This window comes from Trachurus japonicus, chromosome 8, assembly GCF_045865225.1.
Source record: "Trachurus japonicus isolate A0001 chromosome 8, Traja_1.0".
In the NCBI taxonomy this organism is placed as follows: Eukaryota; Metazoa; Chordata; class Actinopteri; order Carangiformes; family Carangidae; genus Trachurus; species Trachurus japonicus.
In genome coordinates, this window is record NC_140914.1 from 24304328 (window position 1) to 24328340 (window position 24013).

Consider the following 24013-nt stretch of genomic DNA (forward strand, 5'->3'; position numbering starts at 1 on the left):
GATCACAGATTTTCAGAGTTTTCATATGGGATGTGATGAGCATCCCCCTCCAGACCCATCATGCCCCTCTCCGGCGACGAGCCCATCTGCCCCAAGTTCCAGCCCAACATCTTCGACCCCTCCCGTTGCCACGACTGCCTGCGCCAGAGGCACCTGCACGCCGGCGCAGGGCACAGCGCCGAGGTAGCACCACAGCAGAAATCCACAGCAGACGCTGGCACCGGGGGCATAACCAGGGCTGGAAGCGGGGGTATAACCGAGACAGCAGGCAAAGGAGGGTTGTTAACGCCGATCCCATCCCAGGCAGAGGAAAGAGACACCAGCAGCAACAAGGTAAGAAAGAAGAGAAGCCGGAAAGGAAGAGGGAGGAGGGAGATGTACAGAGCGAGGCCAGGTAACCGGGTAGAGACGGGGTAAAAGAGCAGAATATGTGTCGAGTGATGGGATTAGCTCGACATAACGACAGACAGGGAGAGAGCAGCAGAGGTCACAGGTGAAGTCAGTAAGATGGTTCACTGAGGTTAGATGCTAAATCAAGAGAAACACAATGAGATTCCACTGCAGCTTGACTTGTTTTGTTTTTTGTCTTCCGCATCAGAAATTATTTGTAAAGTCTCATGATATAATTTGGAATAAAAAATACATCATCTTAGTGTAAATTGGTTTTCTCCAAGTCAAGAAAAACCTCTCTTCTTACCCAAAAAGTCTCTGTTCCTGCAGATAAGTAAAATATAAAAAAGTGACTCCTAATGTCGTGCATGTAAACACAGTTAGTGGGGTTGTGTGTGTGTATTTGTTGCTTTGGAGTTAATAAAGAAAAGGTCAGAGATGGAGAATGAGAGGTAACCATCAGGAGCAAGGCCAGAGCTGTGGCTCTTATTACAAATTAACAAAGCTGGATCACTTACTGGCTTCTCAGGAATCACTAGAAAGCTTAGGAAAAGGAGACAGCGTGCAGAAATGATGGGTACGACTGCTACAGAACTACGTCAACTCTGCTTTTTTCTGTTTACCCTGCTTCCATGACATAATTGCAGGTGTCTAGTGGCAGTAACACACCTCAATACAAGGTGGATGTTTGATTAAAGCACTGAAGAAATACCTTAACTGCGCTTAAGTTGAGATATTGGCATCATTGTTATATTTTACATTCTTTTTTTTACCACAATCTATTTGAGGAGAAGGGTTTATGGCGAGGAAGACAAAAAAAAGGATGAAGTATTAATGAGGAAAGCCACGAGTCAGGTCAAGTTACAGAGGTGTAACCCTAATCGAACAGCAGACTGAACATGTGAGTGTGTGTCAGAGAGGACAGAGGGGACGGACTCTGTTCGGCGAAGACGGAGACAGAGAGTCGGACAAGATCTAGGATTGTCGTGCATGTACGTTTCTACTCGCTAAATTCTAAAAGAGATCTCTCTGAGGTTAGATAATGGCTTCTTCTTTCGGAGCTGCGGTCAAGTCACTGTCAGGAGCATCATCGCTGCATCTTCCCGACATGGAGCTCGCTGCCACATTGTGATTGGCCCCCCGTGTCTGGCCTTGTCATCCTATCAGGAGGACTCTGACAGCGTGTCGGTGGTGAGCAGCTACTGTGATGTCAGCGGAGGCCGTCCAGGTTATGGGGAGAGCTCTTTGTGCATCCTGAGCCCCGACTGTGAGCTGTACATCTGTGACGGTGACGACGACGACGACGACAGCACTGACAGGTGGGGGAACTGGATGATGATGGTCAGTCATTGTTGTAGATTGAAGGTTTTCATGACTCTCATTACAAGTATTGGTTAACCATTGGCCAACACTGTGGTGATTAGTCATAATATCTGAGTCTCACTTCTTCTATTCACAAAGTGTTTCCATGTATTTTCAAAGCTTCTCTATGAATTTTTACGTTATACAGATTCAATTTTGCTCTGTCTTCCCTCTCTTCTTACTCTCCCTCCTTCTTGTTCTTCACACTCTCGCTCTTCCATCTTTCCATCTCTGCTGTCATCATCCTTCTCCCGTCTCTTCTTCCTCTCAGCTGTCGTGACCATAGCGACTACCAGGAGTTCAGCAGCTCTGTCAGTGCGGAGGACGACTACTTGCCCGTCCACCGCCGTTCGACCGGACTCGCCATGACGCGGCTCGACCCTCCACCCCACCGGGCCAACGCTCGGGCGTGGATGGACGAAGCTCGGAGCAGAGACGCCTTCAGCAGACGATCAGGTACGTGAAAATCTACCTTAGATTCTGTCATATTTGTCAGTTTTATTTGTTTCTTGGCAAACACGCTGGAGAGGCAGGAGAGGCAGTGTGGGGGAAATGTACCGGCATCACCTGATCTTTCTTTTATGGACTTGCAGTGCTCAGTCTGACTCCTCTGTGGACCAGTAGACTAAGCCTTTAGTAAACCTATGACTTACTGCACTTGACAAATCCATATCCAGTTACAGCCAAAGGTGTTCTTTACTTGGCAATACTGTTTGATGTCACCAGCTGAGGTGTCCCAAAGCAATTATCAGTAATACAATATAGCTCAGTTTGTGTCAGGAAGCCTCTGGTAGTTGAACTTTGATGTTTCATTCTCTTATTTCTGCTCTCCCTCCTTCTTTCTATTTCTGTCACACTGCCTGACTCCTTTCTTCCTGTAGGGATAACAGAGGAGAGAGAGAAGCGTGAAAGTGGCTACTTCTCTCTGGGGAGGGCAGCGGGCGCTCGCTCCCTTCGCGATAACAGCCCGTCCTCTCCCTTCCGCCATTTCGAGCGAGGGCATCCCATCTTCACCGGGAGAAACGTCGAGCCCAAAGACGTCGTCCCCTTCAGAAACCCGAATCTCGGTGTGGCCTCCGAAAGGCAGATACCCGAGAATCTAGATGAGGATCTCCCCGTGGAAATCCCTCCTCCCGACCCCTATGAAATCGCCATAGAGGTGGAGGCCCAAGTCGGCCCTCGTTCTCCGAGTCCTACTCCTTTTAAGATAGCGGAGTCTCTGGCCTCGCCGGGCAGAAAGCGCCCCGGCGGTTCGTTTGGCCGGGGAAGCCCTACGTCTCACGTTTCTTCCTATCAACAGACGGGGCGTTTTGATTCCTCCAGGCAAAGCTCGGCTCTGCAGTCTCGCTCTTCTTCTCCCTCACGTGGAAATTTACCGTTCAGACGCAGCGAATCCACCACCTCCCTGAGCAGGAGGAACTTTGATGGCGGAGGGCGGCCGCAAGGGACCGAGCCGGGATCCAGAAGCTGCTCGCAAAGCGCAGCACATGCCCGACGTGTTGAATCAGGAACTCTGCCAAGAAACTTCAAAACATTAACTGGTTCAGTCAAACCCCAACCCAGCACTGTTTCAGATTTTAGGAGCGCCTTGAGGAAAACTGAAGGAACTGGGTCGCTGAGTGTTCGGGGTCACGACAGCAGAAGTTCATCTCCCTCAAGGAGGAGCTATAACCCTCCAGGCCAAACGTCTCTGCGTAAAACTGAAACCACCGGCAGGTCGCCACACGGACGCGGGCGTGACAGTCGGACTTCTTCTCCACCTAGGAGAACTTCAGAGAGTCAGCGTGACAGTCGGACTTCTTCTCCACCTAGGAGAACTTCAGAGAGTCGGCGTGACAGTCGCAGCCCCTCGCCGCCGAGGAGAAATTACAGCTCGTCCGGCCAATCCCTCCTTCGTAAATCTGAGTCGATCGTCTCCCTGAACGGACGCGGTCACGGTGGACGCTGTGGCTCGCCAATAAGAGAGGGCTATGATATCGAAAGCCAGGCTCTGCTGCGAAACTCAGCATCAAGGAACGGACTGAACGATCAAGAACCCGAGCATGAAAGTGCCACCGCGTCTCCTCCGCCCAGACGGGGTTACGATGCGCCTCGTCAGTCCATACTCCGCAAGACCGAATCCGGCGTCGTCGGAGGCGGTCGAAGTCGTGACAGCCGCTCTTCCTCTCCTGGGAGAAGAAGCCATGACACGACCGTTCAGTACCAACTTAGGAAAACAGACACCGGCGGTTCGTTAAGCAGTCGTAGTCGTAACTCCTCGCCTTCGAGGAGGAGCTATGAGGCTCCTTCTCAGTCTCTGCTTCGCAAGTCTGAAGGAAACGGCTCTCTCCGAGGCCGCGACGCCCACGGCTCGTTGCCTTCAAGGAAAAGCTATGATGTTCCTGACCAACGTTCAGCGTGGAAAACAGAAGCAAGCAGCTCTTCACACGGCAAGAGACACAACAGCCGCAACTCCTCTCCTTCTGGAAAAGGCAGCAGTGACCCGCCGGGTTACTCAGTCCTCAGAAATGCCACTAATGGAGACTCCAGTCATTCCTTCCAGAGAAAAAACACAGACAATGACTCAAAATCTGACTCCAAACACTCACCGCACTCCTGGCGTGGTTCGGCTCATTCCCTCCGCAGCTCTTCATTATCTCGTGCAGCTTCACCCTCCAGACAGACCACAAATGGCGGCAGAGCGGCTTTCGTCAGATTGGAAGAGCCCAGGAGCTCCAGCGTCACCAGAGCTGGGGTTGGCAGACACGTTCTTGGGGATCGCTGCCCCTCTCCCAGTGACAAAAGGCCCTCCCACCGCACACGCAGCCCTTCTCCTGCACCCCAGATCCAAATCCGGACGCACACCTCCTCCCAGAGCTCCATGGAGTCCTCGGAGTCGGGACAGCTGTCGGTGGGGTCCGCGGGTCGCAGCAGGGAGGAGTACGCCATGCTGGCCAACCTGCCAAAGGTCAAAGTGATCCATCAGAGGGAGGGGCCGGCTCACTCGGCGTGGCCTCAGAACCAGAGACCCTCTCGGAGACAGGAACTCTTCAAACCAGCCAGGTCAGACTTACATCAAACCAGAAAGAAGAACTGATGTTGGCAGAAATATCTAAACACTCTGCGCCAGACATTACAGAGAGAGAGATGGTCCGGTTGCATTTACTTTCACAGTGTTTAATAATGTAGATCACCTTCAACGCCATCATCAGATTGGAGAAATTTGACCAAACACATTGATGACTTGTCTGTGGGTCAGTGACATGACACAACCCAATATCAAGTGGTGTAACTGGTATTTTTTATTTTTCATAAAAATCTGAGTACATACAGGAAAGTAAATCTGGACTCAAATGTGAAATAAATGTCATTCACTTTTGCAATGCAACACTATATTTCTGGACAAATTTGACAAAATCTGTCACATTATGTAAAAGAAAAGCAGTGGTTTTAGGATATGTCCTGCCCAGTGTTGCTAAAATGCATTTAGAAACAGCAAAAAATCTCAATTTCAATTAAATGTTTTCAGAAGAAAGTATATTCTTTATAATGTACACTTAAATCCACTGTAGGTGGATGAAATATTTGATATTTAACATTATTCTGATTACACCATTTGACATTTTCAGGGCATTCAGTCTTATTTTTTTTAAAGATTTAAATGTCATTTTAAATGACATAAAACCAACATACAGAATGTACATTTAAACAAATCGGAAGCATGCTTTTAAAACATTATGTATTTCTTTTCATTTATTTAAAAAAAAACATGTATTTGTCACTGACTCCTGTGCTGTTCCAGCCACTCCTTGAGTAAACAGCCGTCCAGAGAGTGGGAGGACACGGTGGACACTGAGAGGGACTGGCACTACAGTGGCAGTGGGTATCTATCACGGGCCCACTCCTCCACCTCGTTACAGGTAGGTGGGTTTGGGGCGTTTTCTTCTTTTCCTCTTGATTTAGCCAATTCCACTAGTCTTGAGAGTAAGATTGATCAAGGTCCTGATCCCTGATCATGGGGACAGCGGATGGCATGAAGGGCTGATCACATGGCTTTTAGGTCCACCCAGAAGTGTGTCCATTGCAATAAGCGCCTTTCCTCCTTCCTTGTATGATATAATCCATAGCATTAGGAGGAACTGTGGTTTGTGCTCTGGGATTTTCACCTGCCCTATGTGTTAATGCTTAACCACATCATCCACACAGTATACAGCACATGAGAAAAAGGTGAGAAAAGCTGTGGATGTGAAACTCTGGAGGTTTCTGTATTTGCTCATTAGGACTTGATCATCCCCGTAACCACACGCTGTTCTTCTCCAGAGGTCTGGCAGTCCCACGGCAGACGAGGGCAGCTCTTGGAAAGGTAATCACCACAGATCAGAACAGATGCAGGTATGTGGTGCAGTCAGTCTGTTTACAGTAAATGTGTGTGTCCCATATGAACATGTGTGTGTATGCGGAGACAGCCTCTCTTCCATTGTAGCGTATCTGGAGTGAACTGTTGATTTTTCCTCTTATCACTTGCTGTATCATAAACCTGCAGCACATATTTGGTCTATTTAAATACAGGTCGTCTCCCTGTTACATATTTACCAGAGTGCTGCCGGCAGCTTGTCTAGTGTTCACACACATTGCGTCTGCAGTTGTCTTTTTTTTTATGTACGTGGCAGCTTTAACCTGCTGCCATATCTATATATCCAAGGCGCGTGGCTTTTTATATCCTCTACTTGTTGTGCGTCTGTAGACTGTGTAGACTTTACCTACAGCCTGCAGGCATTTCATAAGACTGACTGAGCTTTGTCAATTGTGGTCTGCTGGGGCATGTGTTGAAATTCCTGAACTGAAACCAATAGCTACTAAGAGAGAGAGAGGGTTTTTGGAGGGGGAAGTGCCACTTTGTATGCAAGCCCAAAGATTATTCATCAGGAAAATATAGCCCCAAAGTAGGGGGGCAGCTGAACTTTAACATACATGGACCCCAACAAAGTTTTTTGAGGGGTTTGATCCCCCCAAAAAGGGACGGAGTGACACCTCATATTGATCATTTTTATAGTTTTTTCGAGATAATCTACTGTAGGCATGTTGCAATTAATCAAGACTAATATATTCCACATGTGTGGGTCGGCCACCCCCCTCCTCCCCTCCAGCCCCTGCAGGTCCCGCGGACCCCGGTTTGAGAGCCCGCACCGTGAGGGTTGGGATAGGTAGGCTTGTTTTCTCTGACTACGATCTCCGTGGACCCGCCCAGGAAGTGGCAGACACGGGGCAGAAAGAGAGAGCAGCGAGCAGCGAGCCGCGGCCAAGTCACACGTAACGTTAGCTTCCCACGACTTGTCAGAGAAAAAAAGTTGAGAAACGGTGAAGTTAACGAACTGCGGTAGTTTTTTGTTTCGTTAAATCCGCGTTATCTCGGTTGAACGCACTTCCCCCTTAAGAGCAGCAGCCGCGGCAGCAGCAGCGACCGTTGGCGGCGGCTCGGTGAGGTTAACACGGGGATGGATGGCGGGGTTTTACTTCACTTCAGCTCCGCGGGGAGGTAACGTTTCCACCCGAGGCGACTAGCTGCTGAAGCCGGGGAGGAAACTGTGGAGACTGGGTGGGAGAGGTTTGTGTCTGCGAGAGGGGTTGACGGTACTTTTTTTTTCTCTTTCTTTTTGTCTTTATTTTAAACTCCTCGGATCCTGTTGTCATGACGGTGAGTTCATCAGTTTGTTTTTCCTGTCTGTCACTTCTTGTTCTTCTTCCTGAATTCAGCCTTTCTTCTCTGGTGAAGTGTGGCCCAGGTCTGCTAATCAGTCACCTGTGGTACTTAATCTGCTTTAAATGTGTTGTTGCTGCTGTTGTTGTTGTTAGGGAGGTTGGTGTAGATTATGAAGCTTTTTTAAGCAGCCTGCACTTGTTTGTTTGATTGAAGGGGTGTGTTCGTTAATTACCACCTCAAAGCTGACTGGCATACTTGTGCTGCTCATGTGCTTGTTTATCCAAGATTCAAGATGTTTATTGTCACATACACAGATGTTAAAAACCATGCAATGAAATTCTTATCCTTTCACATTACAAAAGTAAAAAGTAAGTAAGAATAGGATGAGGAATAAATAGAAACTGGAAGACATTTAAACTTAAACAACTTAAAAAAAAACTTAAAACACCACCACCACCTGAATTGTGCATAAAGTGCACATCTAAAAAGAAAAAAACAGTCCTAGTTTCAGGTGTGGTACAGTCTGACGTGTCCAGCCTGTGGTGTTTACAGTAGCAGTGTTATTAGTCAGTAGCTTGTAGGTGTCAGTCGTTGCAGCCAGCTGTGACACATGTTCGTGTTTACACCTACACACACTCACACACTCAATGTTTTCATAAACAAGCTGGAGGTATTCAGCTGTACACCATGTGCTGTGTGAACTATCATAATAAGGAGCGAATCAACAGATAGACTCCTATTCACATTGTCCACAGAGCTAATCTATTTAACCAAACAGAGAGCAGTGAACAGGAGGACCAAACATAATGTAATAGGCCTAAAGGAGCGGGGCTGAGCCCAGCAGACAATGCTCCTCTATACTGATGGAGACAGGAAGAGTGGACGTTGTCTCCAGCTGTCTCCGCTGTTTGACCTTCTTCCTTCTGTCTTGGACCTTTGAAGTGAGGTCACCGATGTGAGAGCACATGACAGGCAGTGACACTTTATGATTAGGGTTATCCAAAACATATGCTACCATTTATTTTCCTATGTCCACTTCCCTGATCCTGCGTTATGAGCATGTATTGACCAGATGACATAGATTTATAATGAGGTTTCACACATTAATTACAACAATAGGCTTCATCAGTTCACACAGAGTTAATGAGAGGAAGAAAATGAACAGAAACAGCCTTCTTTTCTTTTATTAATCTCCTTTTATGTTACAAAATGCAGTTGTCAGCCTCCGGGACAAATTTCCTACTGTACTTGAAGCTAACACCTGATGATCCAGGAATTAGTTGTGATTACATAATTCATTAACGCCAGAAGTAGATTTGAATGGAACGTAGGGCTTATTAAATTTAGGAATGCATCCACATCTTCTCAACATGGTGTTGTACAACATATTAGTCCCCCTCCACAGTCTATTGGCAGTCACCAGACCTTAAAATTTGTTAGATTAAAGAAGATCAGTGGCACAGATGAGCTGACTTAGACAGAGAAAAAACTGGGTGGTGCTGTGGCTTACAAGAGCACAACTGAAGCCAGGAAGGGAGTATAAATACAGAATAGGGGCGGTTAGAGCTGACAGAACAGACTTAGAAGCTATATTAGAGTTCAGACAAAGAGGGAGCAGGACAAAATGATGTTAGAAAGCTGATGAAATGAACAAGAAGCAGTTGCAACAGAGAGAGAGAGAGAGAGGAGGGAAAAAAGTGATGGGAATCAGACACCAGTGGGAGATGAGATGACGAACGCAGTGAGAGATTTAAGAAGTGAGGAATGTACATGCTAGTGAAGGAGAGATAAGCAACGGCAGGAATGTATGTAGGAAAACGTTGCCTAATCTTTCTCTGGGATCGCCACATCTTGAGGTACCCAGTGCATGTTTTCCTCTTCCTGTCATCGTGTCAAAAGCAGAAACAGTGCCTGTTCCTGGAAATGGTGTAGACTCTAGCGGCTCGAGCATGTTTTAATGTAACGTCTTCTTCTGCTACACAGCTGCAGCAGGAAACATGCACAACATTTCATCATGTGCTACAGAGTTTGAGTTATGAACAGAAAAGTAGACACTGGGTTTTCCACTGCAAATCTCTTGAGTTTCCAAATCTTTCCTCCCTTCACCGAGGATGTGCTGCTCCAAGTCCCAGTCTCTGTCTGCTGTCTGCAGATATTCTGTAGACTTGGCCTTTTACACTCTCTCTTGTTTCCTGTCATTTTACACATATGCACCTGTCTCTGCAGCGATTGGCCTCCACTCGTGTATAGTGCATATGCAGTGCAAAAGAGCAGCAACACCCCGTTTGAAATCTATTTAGAAGCTGAATCAACCACATTGGGTTTTGACGAACGAGAACAATGCACAACATTATCATCGTGTTGAATATTAAGCGATAAAACAAGCGATAGCGTCAGATAATAACGCGGTAATCTAAAGGTATTCACACAAGTATGTAAAATGTAAATATGAACATAGTGGTACCAGCACTGACTTGACCAGTTTCAACAAAACAGCATGTTTCTCCACAATAGCAACTGGTTTTGTGTCCTTTATGGCAAAATAAGCCAGCAGCATTTACTGTGATTGTGGTGTGGTCGCTGCAGATTTCTTGTTTAGGGATGTAACTATATTGTACATGCCACACCCTTCCATACGGGCTTGTGTTATGCTTTGTCGTCTTGTTACATCTAGTCTAATTTCTTTTTCCGTTTTCTCTCTCAAATATTTGCTTCTGATAACTACATAATCATTATGTAGTGCTATATAAATAAAGTTGATTGATTGATTGATTGATTACTTTACATGGACAAGTGTTGTGTCTGTAATGTTGTGAGTTTCTGTGAGGTGAAGCCCAGGTCAGCGAACGTGACGCCGTTTCCTCTCTGCCTTTTGCAGCCCGACCTCCTGAACTTCAAAAAGGGATGGATGTCCAAACTGGACGACAGCGGAGAGGTAAGGACTATCTGTCACACACCAGTCAGAAGTTGCATCTTCCTCTCCCTCCTCCTCCTCCACTACCTTCCTCCCTCAGTCCCTCCTTCCTAATGAGAAAGGCTGTGTGTAAGGCGATAGCGGCAGATTATCCTGGTTATCACAGTAATAGCTCGGCGGCTTGAGGCGCAACAGGTGTCTCCTCTCTTTGAATAATATGCTTGAGTGAACCAGCGTCTCGCTTCACACGTCACATACTGCAGGACTTCAGTTTAACACGAGGCCTTCATGTGTCCCTGCTCCTTCAGACCAGCTTTATTCCAAAACTAATATGTTAATATGTCTCAGATATTGTCATTGTAATGTTTGCATAGCTTTCATATTTGCACTGAAGAGTTCCTAATCTCATTTCAGTATTGGATTAATTTATGTTTTATCTGTTCAGTGGAAGAAGCATTGGTTTGTTCTGACTGATGCTGGACTGAAGTACTACAGAGACTCCAGTGCAGAGGAGGTAATTTCTCTTTTTAATTGTACATTTTTTATAAGATAGTATTTCTAGAAAGCTTGCATGAAGATTGTATGACTGGGTGTGAATGCATTGTTGTGTTTTTTTTATACAGAAAGATGATATGGACGGGGAAGTTGACCTAAAATCCTGTGTGAAGGTGTCTGAGTTCGATGTGGAGAAGAACTATGGCTTTCAGATCCAGGTGAATCTCTCCGTCTCTGGTTGGACTCATTCACAGACTGATTTCCTTCTATTATTCCTCCCTTTTTGTCTCCACCGACCACACCCACCCACAGTGTCTGCTTCGTTTTTTTTCTTACTTCCTTATCATGACTCACATCTTTGTCAGTATCTCCTCCACCTTTCTCTGTTTATGTCTCCCTTTCAGTTTTTCTTTATCATCTCACATCGTATCCCAGTTCTGTCACATCTCTGCGTCTTTGTAACCTATTTTATTTTCTCTTCCATTTCTCAGACGCGGGAGGCCGTGTTCACACTGTCCGCCATGACGGCCGGGATCAGGCGGAACTGGATAGAGGTGTTAAAGAAGTGTATCCGGCCCAGCAGCTCTCCAGACCTCACACAGTAAATACCAATTGAATTAAACACAGAAACAACTTCAGCTTTAGCTCTTACAGTTAATGCAAGTTCTACTTTATTGACGGGAAAGGCATCTACAGATTATGATTTATTCAACAGGTTATTTTCAAAGTGCTCGCTCCCACTCAGCATTTTCACATCTGTTGCCTCAGCACAGATTCAAGCTGCTCATTTCAGGTCTTGCTGCAGCTCAGCCTTGGATAAATACAGTCAGATAAGCAGCTCTGTTGCTCATGTGCACCAGTAACGTTGGCCTTGTTTTAGTTGCTGTATACTTTGGCAGGTACAGATGAATCAATATTCCATTAATAGCTTGGAGCGTCATTATACAGTATGTGGTGCTTTCATAATGACTCAGCACCAGCTGTGCCTCGAGTGTCGAGGCTTTGTTTGCAGTTGATTTGCATCTTATTTGCTTACCATATCAATTTAGTTACCAGTTACTTCTTTCATTGATTTAAAATAGAATTTGTGGTTTAATCTAAAAGTACAAGAAGAATCAGGCCGTGATTTATCAGGTCCCTTAGTTTATCTTTTTCCAGTGTTTTCTGTGAAGTTTTGATCCATATGAAAGTATAAAAAACAGCTCCTCATCCAGTCTCTGAGGCTCTGAGCGTCTCCTTTGCATGGCTGAGTGATCAAATAAAAAAATATAGCAGATTTAAAGATTTCTTTTCACCTGAGAAACCAAACTCTGTGAGGTTGGACGGTGGGCCCAGGTGGTTGGGACTATGCCTGTGGGTAGTGACTGTTTCATTGTGACATCGCAAAGTTACACAAGTCCTGACAGAGTTTTAGGCTTAGCTTCCAAATCCAGGCTGTGGGCATTTCTCTGTGGGCTTAGGCTGTGACTCGTTCACCGTATTAGTATAGAATCTGATTTATAACTGAAAACGATATGTAAATCTACCTTTTTTTACAATATGTGACCTTTGATTATTCAATCTTTTTTACATAACTGGGATTTAATATGTATGTATTCATCTCTAATCTTCTCCAGGTTACCTGACAGCAGCAGTGACAAGGAAAACTCCCACTCACGATTCCTGCTGTCTTCGCGCCGGCCGTCATCGCGCCACACCGACGCTCCGTCAGAGGCTCCGGCTTCCGCCCCGCCGACTCAGCGTAGGTTCGACTATGTGGAGCTGTCCCCGGTTCCTGCCTCGTCCAGTCCTCTCCCAGCCAGTCAGAGAGAGGCAGGGGAGGGGCAGGGCAGGGAGCACATCCAGTGGCAGGAGGAGAGGAACACCAGCAGCCAGTGGGAGGCGGTGCTGTCCAGGAAGGGCGTGGGTTCGAACCAAAGGCTACGTATGGAGGACGAAATAGAGAAAAAGTGGGCAGAGTTTGAACGCCTGCCGCTGAAGGAGATGAGCGCTTTACCATCAGTGGGATCACGGTCCTCCAGCCAGTCAGCCAATGAGGCGCTGCAGAGGGAGGTAGTGCGTGAAGATGATTTTCCAATTTGCAAATTCAAAAAAATGCAAATTAACCTTTCATCTGTCCGGATGAAGCAAACATTTCCCATTTCTGCTTTTTAACACTCGAGTCACTCTTTTCTGACCTGCCCTTGTTCTTCAGCAGTGTTTTCCATCTGAGATATTACACAAGGAACATTAGAAGAGAAAAAACAAAGATCATAATGGCTGAGAAAAATCCAGAAAGTGATACTGGAGATACTGCTGAAGCTTCTGTCTGTTCTGTCTCTGTGTGGTGTGCATCTTAATTTGAACATCTGTTTGTTCATAGACTGTGGCACTGAGGCTGTCTACACATGTCACAGGCTGATCTGCACCATGATGCTCAGAGAAAAGCTCTCCTAAATGCTGATATAAATTATAAACAGATGTTAGATTCATCCTTATGTGAAGCCTGTGTGCATTTATTCATAAGAAACTCAGGCATTTCCTTTGTGTTTAAACTTCTTCTTTGCCTAGAATCTGATTAGACAGGCTTTGAAAGCTCAGCTGTGAAGGGGTTGAAGTTCCAACAGTTTGAACTTTGAGCCCAGAAACAAGCATCAAATCCAGCCGGTTCCCTGTCATCAGGATGGCCGTGCAGCAAAACACTGGCATCATCAGTCTGTCCACAGGAGAACTGGTTTGTCTGCCAGTGATGATGTGTAGTCTTGTTGGCAGTGGGACACTGGAGCACATTCCCTAGTTTGGTGAAAATGTTTGTTTATGTATTTTGTTCGATTAGTTTGAGTTATTCCTGCCAGGTTTAGTTAAGCACATAGTCATACCTCCACCGTTTACAATCCCAAAGCATCCTGTTCATATATTAACACTATTTCTGCTCATGTCCTCCACTGCCAACAACAGCTTTTGAGGTGCCGCATTCTAAAAACAAACAAACATTTTAATCACATTTAAATAGATTTTAGGCTTCTGTCTGCCACCTCTGTCGCTCAGTGGGCTTTACCTCTACCCTCGTCTTTTTCTCAGGTGGCGTCACTGAGGCAACAGCTGGACGAACTACGACGAGGGGGAAGAGGAGGAGGAGGAGTGGGGGGAGGGGGAGGGAGAGGCGGTGAAGGTGTGCAGGGCGTCTGTGGCCCTGAGGCCCCCTGCAGCCGCAGCCTGGCAGCCATGGAGCGGGCTCACCGCCACGCACTGGAGGAGCTGCAGAGGCAGCACGGCCGCCAGATCAAGGAGCTGGAGACGGAGAAGGAAAAGCTGCTGCGGGAGGAGACGCAGGACACGGCACGAGGTCAGAACCACCGACATGAAGGCCAAAATAACAGCTGTGTTGTACAGCAGCGAATGATATAATACTCCAAATAAGATATGATTAAATGTCACAAATTGCTACAGTCACATACAGTAGAACTCAACTCAACTCTCTCAACTCAACTTTATTTATATAGCACTTTAAAACAACCGTAGCTGATAGATTAAAGAACAGTTTTTACCCAAGAGCCATTGCTGCCCTAAATGCCTAAGTCAATGTGCAATATATATGGTGTGTATGTGTATGGGATACATTTTTTTTTAGAGTTTTTAATTTATTGTCTATTGCTCCTGCATTTATACTTTTGCACCTGGGATTGCGACCAACCTTTTTTGTGCTTGCGCAACGACAACAACAAAATCTGTCTGTCTGTCTGTCTGTCTGTCTGTCTGTCTGTCTGTCTGTCAACAAAACAAAGATGTACTCGTCTATAGTGTGTGTATCAGGTGCAGTAGTTGTTCTCAGTTTGAAGCAGGAGAAGCAGCACAAAAATGGTCACAGAAAAACAACTAATGAGGGTTTTTAGTGCAAACTTTATTTTGAATATTGTTATCAATTTCTTGCCGTGACACATTTCCTTTCGGAACTACAGTTTGTAAACTGTTGTGTTTTTGTGTTCTTAAGCGCAAGCACACACTGTATTACTCCACAGATTAGCTGTCTGAGCCAGACAAAGCAAAGCGTACTGACACAAGCTCATTATCACTTTAAGTACATCACAACATCATCAACAGGACAAAGGTGCCCCCTGCTCCATTCCCATGTTAGTGTAATAATGCTGATAATTGATTTGTTTAAGTCTGAGTGGCTTTAATAGCTGTTAAAACCTGCTGCGTTCACACTGAACTTTTGCCCTAAAGAGCTGATCACCACTTCTTTATCCCCGTGTGTCCCTGAGCTTGTCCACACAGAAAGACCTTGAGGTGCTGTTATCAAGAGAAGCCGTGTCACACTCGTGTGTTTTTGTTTCAGTGATGGAGGCTCTGAAGAAGAAACACAAAGAGGAGCTGGAGAGAGAGGTGGAGAAAGTGAAGAGGCTAAGCAGCGGGGCGCTGGACTCACAGACCCTGCGAGCACAGCAACAGTAAGAATCTGCCCCTGTCATAAACATGTGCACCGGCTGCCCAGAAACATGTAGGAAACACAAAAAGTCTTTATGCCTGTTAGAGTGACACAGAATCCACCAAGTTATAAAATTATTTCAAGATTTTATAAGATATTTGTTTCTATATAAGGGACAAAAACACTGTTTCCATGTTTCCAGAAATAAAAGCATATAAAGAGCTTTTACTCTTGCCATTTGTAAGCCCAATGCATATTGCTTTGAAAATGAATTCTAGCCTAGCCCTCAGTCTCCAACAGTGCAGGCCAGCATTGGTAATTTATGTGAATAACTCTCTTGTGCTTTTAAGTGGAGGCTAGCTGACCACAAAAGGGTTTTCTGTGAAATAAAAGGTAGAATTTGCAGACTCTACAACAATCCACGGCTCCTTGTCTAAGCAAGGCCATTACCACAGCGGCCACTGGGTCCTGTCAGGCACTTAAGGAATGCAGAAGAATTTGGTCATGGATTAGTTTTCTTTTGTAAGCTGCACAAGGCCTTTTGACACAACGCTGTCTCGGAGGCTGCTACTGGAACCGGCATTTTAAGGCTTATCTGTGCTGCCTACACTGTGTTTCTTTTGCTGTTTGCATGCTCTTCCTTATTTTTGTGGTTATTGGTCATGGGCAGTGAAGTTGTTTTAAAACCACAGTCGAAAAATACTTTCCTCATGCAAATGGAAAAAACCCATCACTCTTTCTCACAGCATGTTGCACTTATTTAATGCAAAACACTTAAATACTGTTATCGTGCTAAACTATAGAAATGCACTGTACACATTTAGGAGGAAGGTTCGTTTGGTTGTCTGTACATGCCGTAGAAACAGTCATCTCACAGGAGCAGCGCTGTCAGTTCTGCATGATTTCCATATAGTTTTCTACAACAGTTGTATGTGGTGTTGGTGTGTGCAGGGCAGAGACTCAGTCATTGCACAGAGAGCTGGCTGGACTGTCTGAGCGCTATTCTCAGAAGTGTCTGGAGCTGAACCGAGCAGAGCAGAACAACGCAGAGAGGGAGAGAGAGATCAGCCGCAAGGAACGAGATATGGAGCAGCTGAAGAAAGAGAACCAGGTGAGTTATCGTCAGATTGTAAAAACACAACTCAGAGCAACAGGACAAGTGATGGAGGAGTCTTGTCATGTTTTAGTTGAAGTGAAAGATTGTTCTCCTTCATCTTGCACTGGCAGGTGTAATCCTGTTTCATCTTCAGAGGCTTTCTGTACCATGGCTAGAACCAAGCCTCTGTTATCTTTCACTAGTTTCCTTTGAATGCCAGTGTGGATTCTGAACATTGTCTGCAAACTTAAGCCAGTCAAATCAATCAAAGTGATAAAAATGAAATATTTTCTTCCACAGGACTTAAAGGCCCGTTTGACGGCGGAGATCAGCCGTAGACGGTCGACCACCACAGATCAGGGCTCAGAAGACGGCAAAGACAGGATGCCCTGTGAACTAGAGGTAAAAAGACTCAAAAGTGAAAGTAGATGAGAGGGGTGGTGGTGTTGGGTGTGGGGGCCTGTGGCTGCCAGGCTCTTGTAACTTGATAGTCGACAGCTGAACTGAAAGCCTGCCCTCCTAGCTCTAGTGTCAGATGATGATATATATTTAATCTAGGATCATTAACTTTGTGATATTTTTTACATACAGTATCACAAAGCTGTATAACTTAACCACAATTAAAAGTGTGTAGTTACTGGATTCAGTTAACGTATTGCACAGAGGGACCTGAGGGACCTGAGTATCTTTCATCTGACACTGCATTTTTATCTAAAAGATTATGATATGCAGGTTTGGGGGAAGAGCAGGTTAAACAACCTCTTACTGCTCTTCCAGTTGTGCTGTTTCAACAAACTCATCTATAAATCAAAGTTACAGCTGAGCTAATTTTGGAGGTTTGAAATGGAATAACATAAATCATAACATGTCAACAGTCATTGTTAAGTGTTGAGTGTTAAGTTGTTCGCAGCAACATTAACACTGGTAACAAAGAGAGTTTTAATGCATGTACTCAGAAGAAGTCTGCCTCCTGTCCAAACTAATGATACAAACATATTGCCCTATTATGCCTCCCAGAAGCATAATAGGGCAATATGTCTGCAAAACCTAATGCAGCAAAATTGTTGCATTTCATTCAGGCTATTTCTGGTTGGCAAAATTGTGATTCAGAACACAAATGGAAGGTCATAAAAGCAGCAAATGGCCAGAAGCCCAAGTTATGTACTGCATAAATTACAATGAAACACTGTTTGTCATAAATCAACCAGAGCACAATTACTGTGCGTTCTTGTTGGACTCAAGTGGTAATTATAACGATTTACGGTAATAAAAATATGCTCTGAGCGTTGTTTTTTTGGCAGTAAAAGAAAACCACACTGTTTTGTTTTTCTCCCAGGTTCTTCTCAGGGTGAAAGAAAACGAGATAGAGTACTTACACAAGGAGATAAGCTGTCTACGGAATGAACTGCAGGTTCTGAACACGGTACTGTGTTGATCTTTTGCCCAAATATGTGGGGTTTTTCATCTGAACTCTACACCATTAGATGAATAATGTGGAATGTTAATCCTCACACCTTTGAACAAGGTTTTGGTTTAATGTCTTAGCGCTGGGAAGATGACAAGATAAGTGAATATAGTTGGCTTAGGTGGTCAATGAGACACTCATATTTTTATATATATATATACATGATGATGTTAGACAGAAAATACATAGTAGTTTGTTTCATAGTGGATATGATGTCATACTAAGATGTTAATAGTATATGAATCAGACTGCGGAGCCTAGGCTCATCCATCACTCTGCTCTGCAGGAGAAGCGTCTGGCCTGTGAACGATATACTGAGGTGCACGAGGAGCTGAGTGGGATGAAGGGCCGGAGTGAGCGAGAGATCCAGAGTCTGAAGGAGCACTTGAGGCTGGCCATGGCTGCTTTGCAGGAGGGGCAAAAGCTGGGCAACAGCCTGGACCACTGAGGACCTGCAGCTGGTACTAATGCGCTGGCAGAGACAGTTGACAGGTGTGGACTAATGCACAATGGGCAGGGATATTGTATGCTGTGTCACATTAATGGAGCTAATGCCACTACCACTGTGTCAGAAAATATGTACATATTTGTGACAAAATATCTCTTTGTGTTACAGGTGTTGTGTCTGCTCCACAGTGACTGAATCAAAGATGCAGAGGAGATGATTGTTGGACTTGTACAGTTGGGGCTGTGTGGGGACCATGATAGTGCCTTAGTTTTCAATCAATCTGCCAGAGAGCAGCATAGAGTAGCTATTAGCTGGTTTCATTACACTGGGCCACACATGATATATGAAACTGCACTTTTCATTTTATTATAATTATTATTTTTTAAACTTTTGCTTCTTTGTGAGTGCAAGCATGTATGAGTGCGCATTTGGTCTTAAAACTGGAATATTTGTTGAGTGATGTTTTTTTTTTTTTATCAGGTATTGTAGATAAACAGTTGATGCTGTATTCGTTTTTTGTTGGATGAAATTCTCATTGCCACTGTGTCTTCTGCCTGAGAGAGCAGGAGTTAACACGGTTACAGTAGAGCTACTGTCATCTCACTTTTCTGTTGTACAGGTTTTGAGTCATGTTTACTCTGTGAAAATGGCACGTTTCTTTAGAAATGGGAGCTCATCCTTTTGATGTAATTATTTTTCTACCTAGTTACATTTGTTCTTGTATTGCAAATACAAAGTCAGACTAAAATGGGATTAATACAGGACAAGACAGCAAACGTTTCTAATTCCTGGCAAGCTAAATTACAAGTTGATCTAATTGTATAGAAGCATATTGAGGGTCAACTATGGCGGGATGCTTGCAAAAGCTGTTGAATGAATGTTGTCCCACATCACACATTTCTTTATTTTTAACCCATGGCTGAGAAGCAGGAAGTCTCAAGCTTCCACCACCCCTCCCCCTCCCTGATCATTACTGGCACCACAAGAAAATGACAGGTGTTGCATCAATGAGCCAATTTTTTATTGACAGTATGTATTGTGATAAAATGACTTATCTACCTGCCTTTTGAAAACTTTTTTCATATTTAATGTACTGAAGAGCCTGTATCTTCTTTGTAAATTATACACATTTTTTGCAATCAATAATAAAAAACAAAAACAAAGATTAATGGTCTGTAATTTCACTGCTAAATCTGTAATTTCACAGGGACATGCAGTTATTCATTCATTATTTTCTCAATGCCTATTAAAAAATAGACTATTGCCTCAGACATGTAATTATGTGAGGCTATAGTCGGCTATTTATTGGTAGATTGTGCATTGCTGCAAAATATATAACTGCTCTGACATTTAAGAGTTTAATCTCTCAAAAACACAGAGTTAAATGTAATAGGATGTGAAATATAAGGGCTCCAGACGAACTTTTTTTTTTTTTACAAGGAGCACAGAGGCCCCCAACTTAAAATTTTAAGGAGTGCAAACAGAAAGTTTGGGGGCCTACACTGTAAATCGAATTTAAATGCAAATACTCACATTTCATATTCATTCATGATCCTCACACACACATTGGCCTGCCACCTGTAATGACATATTTACAGATTATTTGAGTTGCCCCTTCCATGTTTAACCAGTTTTTTTTTATTTATTTTTTTTAAAGAAAATAAGCAAATTTATTGGTTGCACATGAGCGAGTAGATGTAAAATTTACTTGCACTGTATCATTATTAGGGGCAAAATGCCCCCATTTTGGGGCAGCCTGGAGCCATGGATGTATCTTACAATAGATCCATGCCTGGAGCCCTTGTATATAAAGAGAAGTCAGGATGTATTTTTCCTGACTGGCGCTCTGTTGCCCTGAGCCAGTCTCTCCTCTAGGCGGCAGCACGGTGCTCTTCAACAACATAATTACACCACAGAGGAAGTAAAACCGGAAGCTGTGTAACGGCAGCAGTCATGGCGTCCTCAGCGGCGACCCGAGCGGCAGCTGCTGCCTCCAGAGTTGTCAAACCCATTTTGAGCAGGGACGTGGACGAAGCCAAGCGCAGGGTCCGGGAGCTGTACCGGGCCTGGTACCGAGAGGTCCCCAACACAGGTGAGGCTCGCGGCGCCGCGGCGCGTGGAGGTGGAGGGAAGCAGAGCGAGCGTCAAGGTCGCGTCTGTGAGGAGCTCAGAGTCATGACTAATGTTAGCTGCTGCTGGCAACAGCAAACTAAACACAACACTGCGTTTAACACACGCTCTCTGCTCAACAGCGTTTGATACAAACGTCGAAGTCGTAATGTAACGTTAAACTAAATGAATAATGAGAAAACCAAACCTGCATGAAACACCTGCGCTCCCACACCACCAACTGTTTATTTGGCTTTTAGCATCATGGTCCAGTGCAACACCTGCATTTACATGAGATCTGATATTGACCTGTGCGTTTAGGAAAAGCCAGTTTTTTTATTATTACTATTATCGATGGTAATCGGCTGTTGTGTGGGTTTATTATCCGTTTACACTTTGCGGTGCATTGGTGCAACTTCAAACCAGACAGGAGAGCCGACTTGTGCTTGTTGATTGTTATTAGATGTGTCTTTCCCTTGTTATGTCAATACTGAGCTTTAGGTATTACTTATGATTCGTGTTCAAGAGGGTAGAGATTGTGACAGTGTGTGCCTCCATATTCTTTACAAATCATATTTTAATACAAAAACCATGATCTGATTGATCTCTTCAGTAAATGCAGATTGAGCAGCCAAAGTCTGATCTGACTATTCCTCTGTACTGTTCAAAAATAGTATTTTGCACTGGGTGAGAAATTGGGTTTGGTCTTTTCATGGCCTCTGTTAAGTAGTAAATAATTAAAGGTGAGCCTTGTAAAAACCCTGTATGATGCGGATGCAGTGCAAACCTTTTTACTCTTTTCTTTCTCCACAGTTTCTGGATTTCAGCTTGACATCACAACGCGTCAGGGAAGAGACAAAGTGAGGGAGATGTTCGATAAAAACAAGCACGTCACTGACCCCCGTGTAATTGACATGCTCGTCATTAAGGTAAAAACAGTCTTACACAAATCTGAAAACTTTCCATTATCATTTAAACCCACTTATTGAACAGGCCGTCCCATCAGTGTTATTTCAATTTAACTTTGATATTTTTCTCTGTGCATGTTATTTGACCTCCAGGGCAAGATGGAGCTCCAGGAAACGATCCACATCTGGAAGCAGAAGACCCACATAATGCGCTACTTCCACGAGACTGAGGAGGCTCGTCCCGCTGACTTCCTTTCCAAATTCTACAAGGGTCATGACCCATGAACTGTGTAGCTGTCTGATGACCTCTGACCCCGCTTTGCTTGTGTCCAGTGTAACAGATGTTCCCCCTGACTGTAAATATACACTTAACAATCACACGCCTAAAGTTGTCTTTTGTTCACAATCGTATCTCCAGGTATTGACTTAAAGGGACAGTTCAACCAAAATAAACATGCTATAAACAGGTACTTCGATGAATGCAGGTGTTTTTCACATTCCTAATGAAGCTGGTTACAACAGTCTGCCATTTGGAGACATTGAATGGACTATCCCTTTAAAAATAATATGGAGGAACTGTTGGTTTGGTGTTTTGTGTACCTAGAAATCCTGTTCTGAAGATACTTGGGACCTCTAAGAGACCTATTATATCTTTAATGGTTCCCTGTTTCTCCCCACAAATGTATAAATTGTATATTAGTGTTTATTTTGTGTTACAGCTGGATACATGTTACTCTTTAGATTGTATTGGTGGTTTATTGACAAAAAATAGACAGTTCTCATCTCAACTAAACACTTCCAAGTGCACAAATGCTATCAACTTGCATCGAAATCCACTGAGCATGTGCTGTATTTAACAGTTGTCAATCCCTTCATTAAGACATATAGTGCATGCAAATACAATGTGCTATAATAAGCCTGCAACAGCCCTATCTAGGAAGCTATCCAGCAAAAACCCTGAATTCAGTGCAGACACAAGCGACTCAAGAGCACGGCAGAGGAAGGCGGAGGCTCACAGACCCAGAGGTGGACGACCAGGTGATCTGTGGAGGAAAGAAAAAGTTTCAGAGTGAGTGGAGACATTTTTCTTTTTTTTTTTTTAAAACAACACCCATGCTCTCCCCTGTTATTTTCAATAACATTAACTATGGCACTTTATTACCTGACAAACCCTGTGCATCAACAACAACCACACAAGAGTGTTACAATAAAATAAACCCTTTCTACCGGTGCATTCAGCTGTCTGTGTGTAATATATATATAATATATATATATAACATCTAAATACATGTTAATATTTATAGGCAGCAGGATACTCCTGGATATAATTAATTTCATAGTTTCAGCTTTTACTTGAATTCAGCATATAGTGGATGTGTAATTTACTGGTTAAGTGAATGACTCCCACAACAGATGCCCATGCACCAAATAGACTGGATCAAGTGTGTGTGTGTGTGTGTGTGTGTACTTTGCCACAATTCACAGTGAAACCCACAATCCAAGCCAGTGGTACCTGATAACCAGGAAGCCTACACACCCCTCAGTCATCATCGTCATCGTCCTCGGGGACAAAGATGTCGTGCTCCTCCAGCAGCGCAGCAAAGCTCTTGCTGATCTGAGTCCCCACATACAAGAAGGGCACCACTACCAGAGCAATCCGGAAAAGGCCGAAGGGGGTCTGCTCCCCAGTGTCACACATCCCACCATAGAAACAACTAAGTTAGTTCATCATGTCAGGCAGCAGCTTGTCCATGGATTACTTCTACTTTATCAGCGAGAAACACTGCAGCAGAGCTGTCACATTCAAATCTCTTCATTATCATGTCATTGTGTTTCTACAGTGATGGGAATAACGGCGCTACTTTTTTCAGTAAGGAGTAATACATAAAGTTACTGTTTCCCCTGTTATAACCGTAGCTGACGATAAAATGTTTGACTCAAGAAGACCTGTCACAAAATATTACACCTGGTAAATTTGTCTCAGTCCTTCAACTAGCCAAAAAAAAAAAAAAAACATTTATCTGGAACTAACCAACTCACCCAGTATTCCTCCGCATAGCAGGGCGTCACGGAGCCTGCCTGTGCGGAGGAATACTGAGTGAGTTGGTTAGTTCCAGATAAACCCTAGGTTAGGGGGTTAGGTCCAGAGCCATATCAATCGCTCTGGTTAGATCGAAGACGTTTGACATATTTGGGCATTTTATAAAAAAGTAACACAATAGTTACTATTCCTATTAGTTACTCTTATAATGTAGCAATTCAGTTACTTTTGGGGGAAGGTAACTAGTAACTATAACTGATTACTTTTTAAAAGTAACGTGCCCCACACTGGTTTCTACTCATGGGTCTATCTCCTCCAGGGAGGACCCCTCTTCCCTCTCCTCCATAACCGGGCTGTTACGTCACTCCACACCGACACTCACCTTCTTCGGTTTGGGTGGGACAGCACCGGACGATGTGGACACGGCGGACCGACACGGAGCCGCGGCCCTCCCCGGCCCGCAGGAGGAGGAGGAGGAGGAGGGGGCGCGGTGGACGGTGGTGAAGGCCGACAGCCTGGCCAGGCGACCGAGGGCCGACGCCATGTTTACAGCGGGAGCTGCGGCAGCAATGCGGAAAACTGAACTGTGTGTGGGGATGGATAATCTTCTTTTGGACGTGGACGTGCAACAGCGCCGCCCTGCGGTCCGGTAACAACACACCAGTCTCTCTTGCTAATAATAACTCAGGTATTTTGC

The 24013-nt window shown here is 44.6% G+C and overlaps 3 protein-coding genes across 5 annotated transcripts; 2 read left to right on the plus strand and 1 right to left on the minus strand.

The window, feature by feature from the left end:
- The first annotated feature begins 21 nt into the window (after positions 1 to 21).
- On the plus strand, positions 22 to 19421 carry LOC146983341 (TRIO and F-actin-binding protein-like). Of its 2 annotated transcripts, XM_085784850.1 has the most exons (18): positions 22 to 333; positions 1558 to 1709; positions 2024 to 2208; positions 2634 to 4794; positions 5534 to 5651; positions 6052 to 6123; positions 10311 to 10367; positions 10792 to 10860; positions 10970 to 11059; positions 11333 to 11442; positions 12458 to 12893; positions 13902 to 14166; positions 15160 to 15271; positions 16201 to 16360; positions 16646 to 16747; positions 17682 to 17768; positions 18097 to 18302; positions 18427 to 19421. In XM_085784850.1, the coding sequence occupies exons 1-17, from the start codon at positions 61 to 63 to the stop codon at positions 18256 to 18258; spliced, it is 4611 nt and encodes a 1536-aa protein (XP_085640976.1). In that variant the 5' UTR covers positions 22 to 60; the 3' UTR covers positions 18259 to 18302; positions 18427 to 19421. The 2 variants fall into 2 exon arrangements, with proteins under 2 accessions (XP_085640976.1, XP_085640977.1); XM_085784851.1 differs by lacking the exons at positions 22 to 333; positions 1558 to 1709; positions 2024 to 2208; ... (1 more) ...; positions 5534 to 5651; positions 6052 to 6123 and adding an exon at positions 7038 to 7426.
- Positions 19422 to 20156: 735 nt separating this feature from the next.
- On the plus strand, positions 20157 to 21653 carry ndufa6 (NADH:ubiquinone oxidoreductase subunit A6). The gene is made up of 3 exons (XM_085784852.1): positions 20157 to 20350; positions 21181 to 21296; positions 21429 to 21653. The coding sequence occupies exons 1-3, from the start codon at positions 20212 to 20214 to the stop codon at positions 21558 to 21560; spliced, it is 387 nt and encodes a 128-aa protein (XP_085640978.1). The 5' UTR covers positions 20157 to 20211; the 3' UTR covers positions 21561 to 21653.
- Positions 21654 to 22123: 470 nt separating this feature from the next.
- smdt1a (single-pass membrane protein with aspartate-rich tail 1a) lies at positions 22124 to 23892 on the minus strand. 2 transcript variants are annotated; one of them, XM_085784855.1, is made up of 3 exons: positions 23699 to 23892; positions 22813 to 22953; positions 22124 to 22318 (listed from the first exon to the last, which is right to left on the minus strand). In XM_085784855.1, exons 1-2 carry the CDS (start codon positions 23858 to 23860, stop codon positions 22816 to 22818), a joined length of 300 nt encoding a protein of 99 aa, XP_085640981.1. In that variant the 5' UTR covers positions 23861 to 23892; the 3' UTR covers positions 22124 to 22318; positions 22813 to 22815. The 2 variants fall into 2 exon arrangements, with proteins under 2 accessions (XP_085640981.1, XP_085640979.1); XM_085784853.1 differs by having other exon boundaries at positions 22789 to 22953.
- Positions 23893 to 24013: the final 121 nt, after the last annotated feature.

What these genes read in the sequence shown, in the direction of transcription:
- LOC146983341 (XM_085784850.1), top strand. Translation starts at nt 61, where the DNA reads ATGCCCCTCTCCGGCGACGAGCCCATCTGCCCCAAGTTCCAGCCCAAC. An exon ending in AGCTCTCCAGACCTCACACA is followed by an intron (nt 11,443 to 12,457) that starts GTAAATACCAAT and finishes AATCTTCTCCAG; the next exon opens with GTTACCTGACAGCAGCAGTG. An exon ending in ACCCTGCGAGCACAGCAACA is followed by an intron (nt 15,272 to 16,200) that starts GTAAGAATCTGC and finishes TGGTGTGTGCAG; the next exon opens with GGCAGAGACTCAGTCATTGC.
- ndufa6 (XM_085784852.1), top strand. Translation starts at nt 20,212, where the DNA reads ATGGCGTCCTCAGCGGCGACCCGAGCGGCAGCTGCTGCCTCCAGAGTT. An exon ending in CCGAGAGGTCCCCAACACAG is followed by an intron (nt 20,351 to 21,180) that starts GTGAGGCTCGCG and finishes CTTTCTCCACAG; the next exon opens with TTTCTGGATTTCAGCTTGAC. An exon ending in TTGACATGCTCGTCATTAAG is followed by an intron (nt 21,297 to 21,428) that starts GTAAAAACAGTC and finishes TTTGACCTCCAG; the next exon opens with GGCAAGATGGAGCTCCAGGA.
- smdt1a (XM_085784855.1), bottom strand. Translation starts at nt 23,860, where the DNA reads ATGGCGTCGGCCCTCGGTCGCCTGGCCAGGCTGTCGGCCTTCACCACC. An exon ending in TCCCACCCAAACCGAAGAAG is followed by an intron (nt 22,954 to 23,698) that starts GTGAGTGTCGGT and finishes ACTGGGGAGCAG; the next exon opens with ACCCCCTTCGGCCTTTTCCG.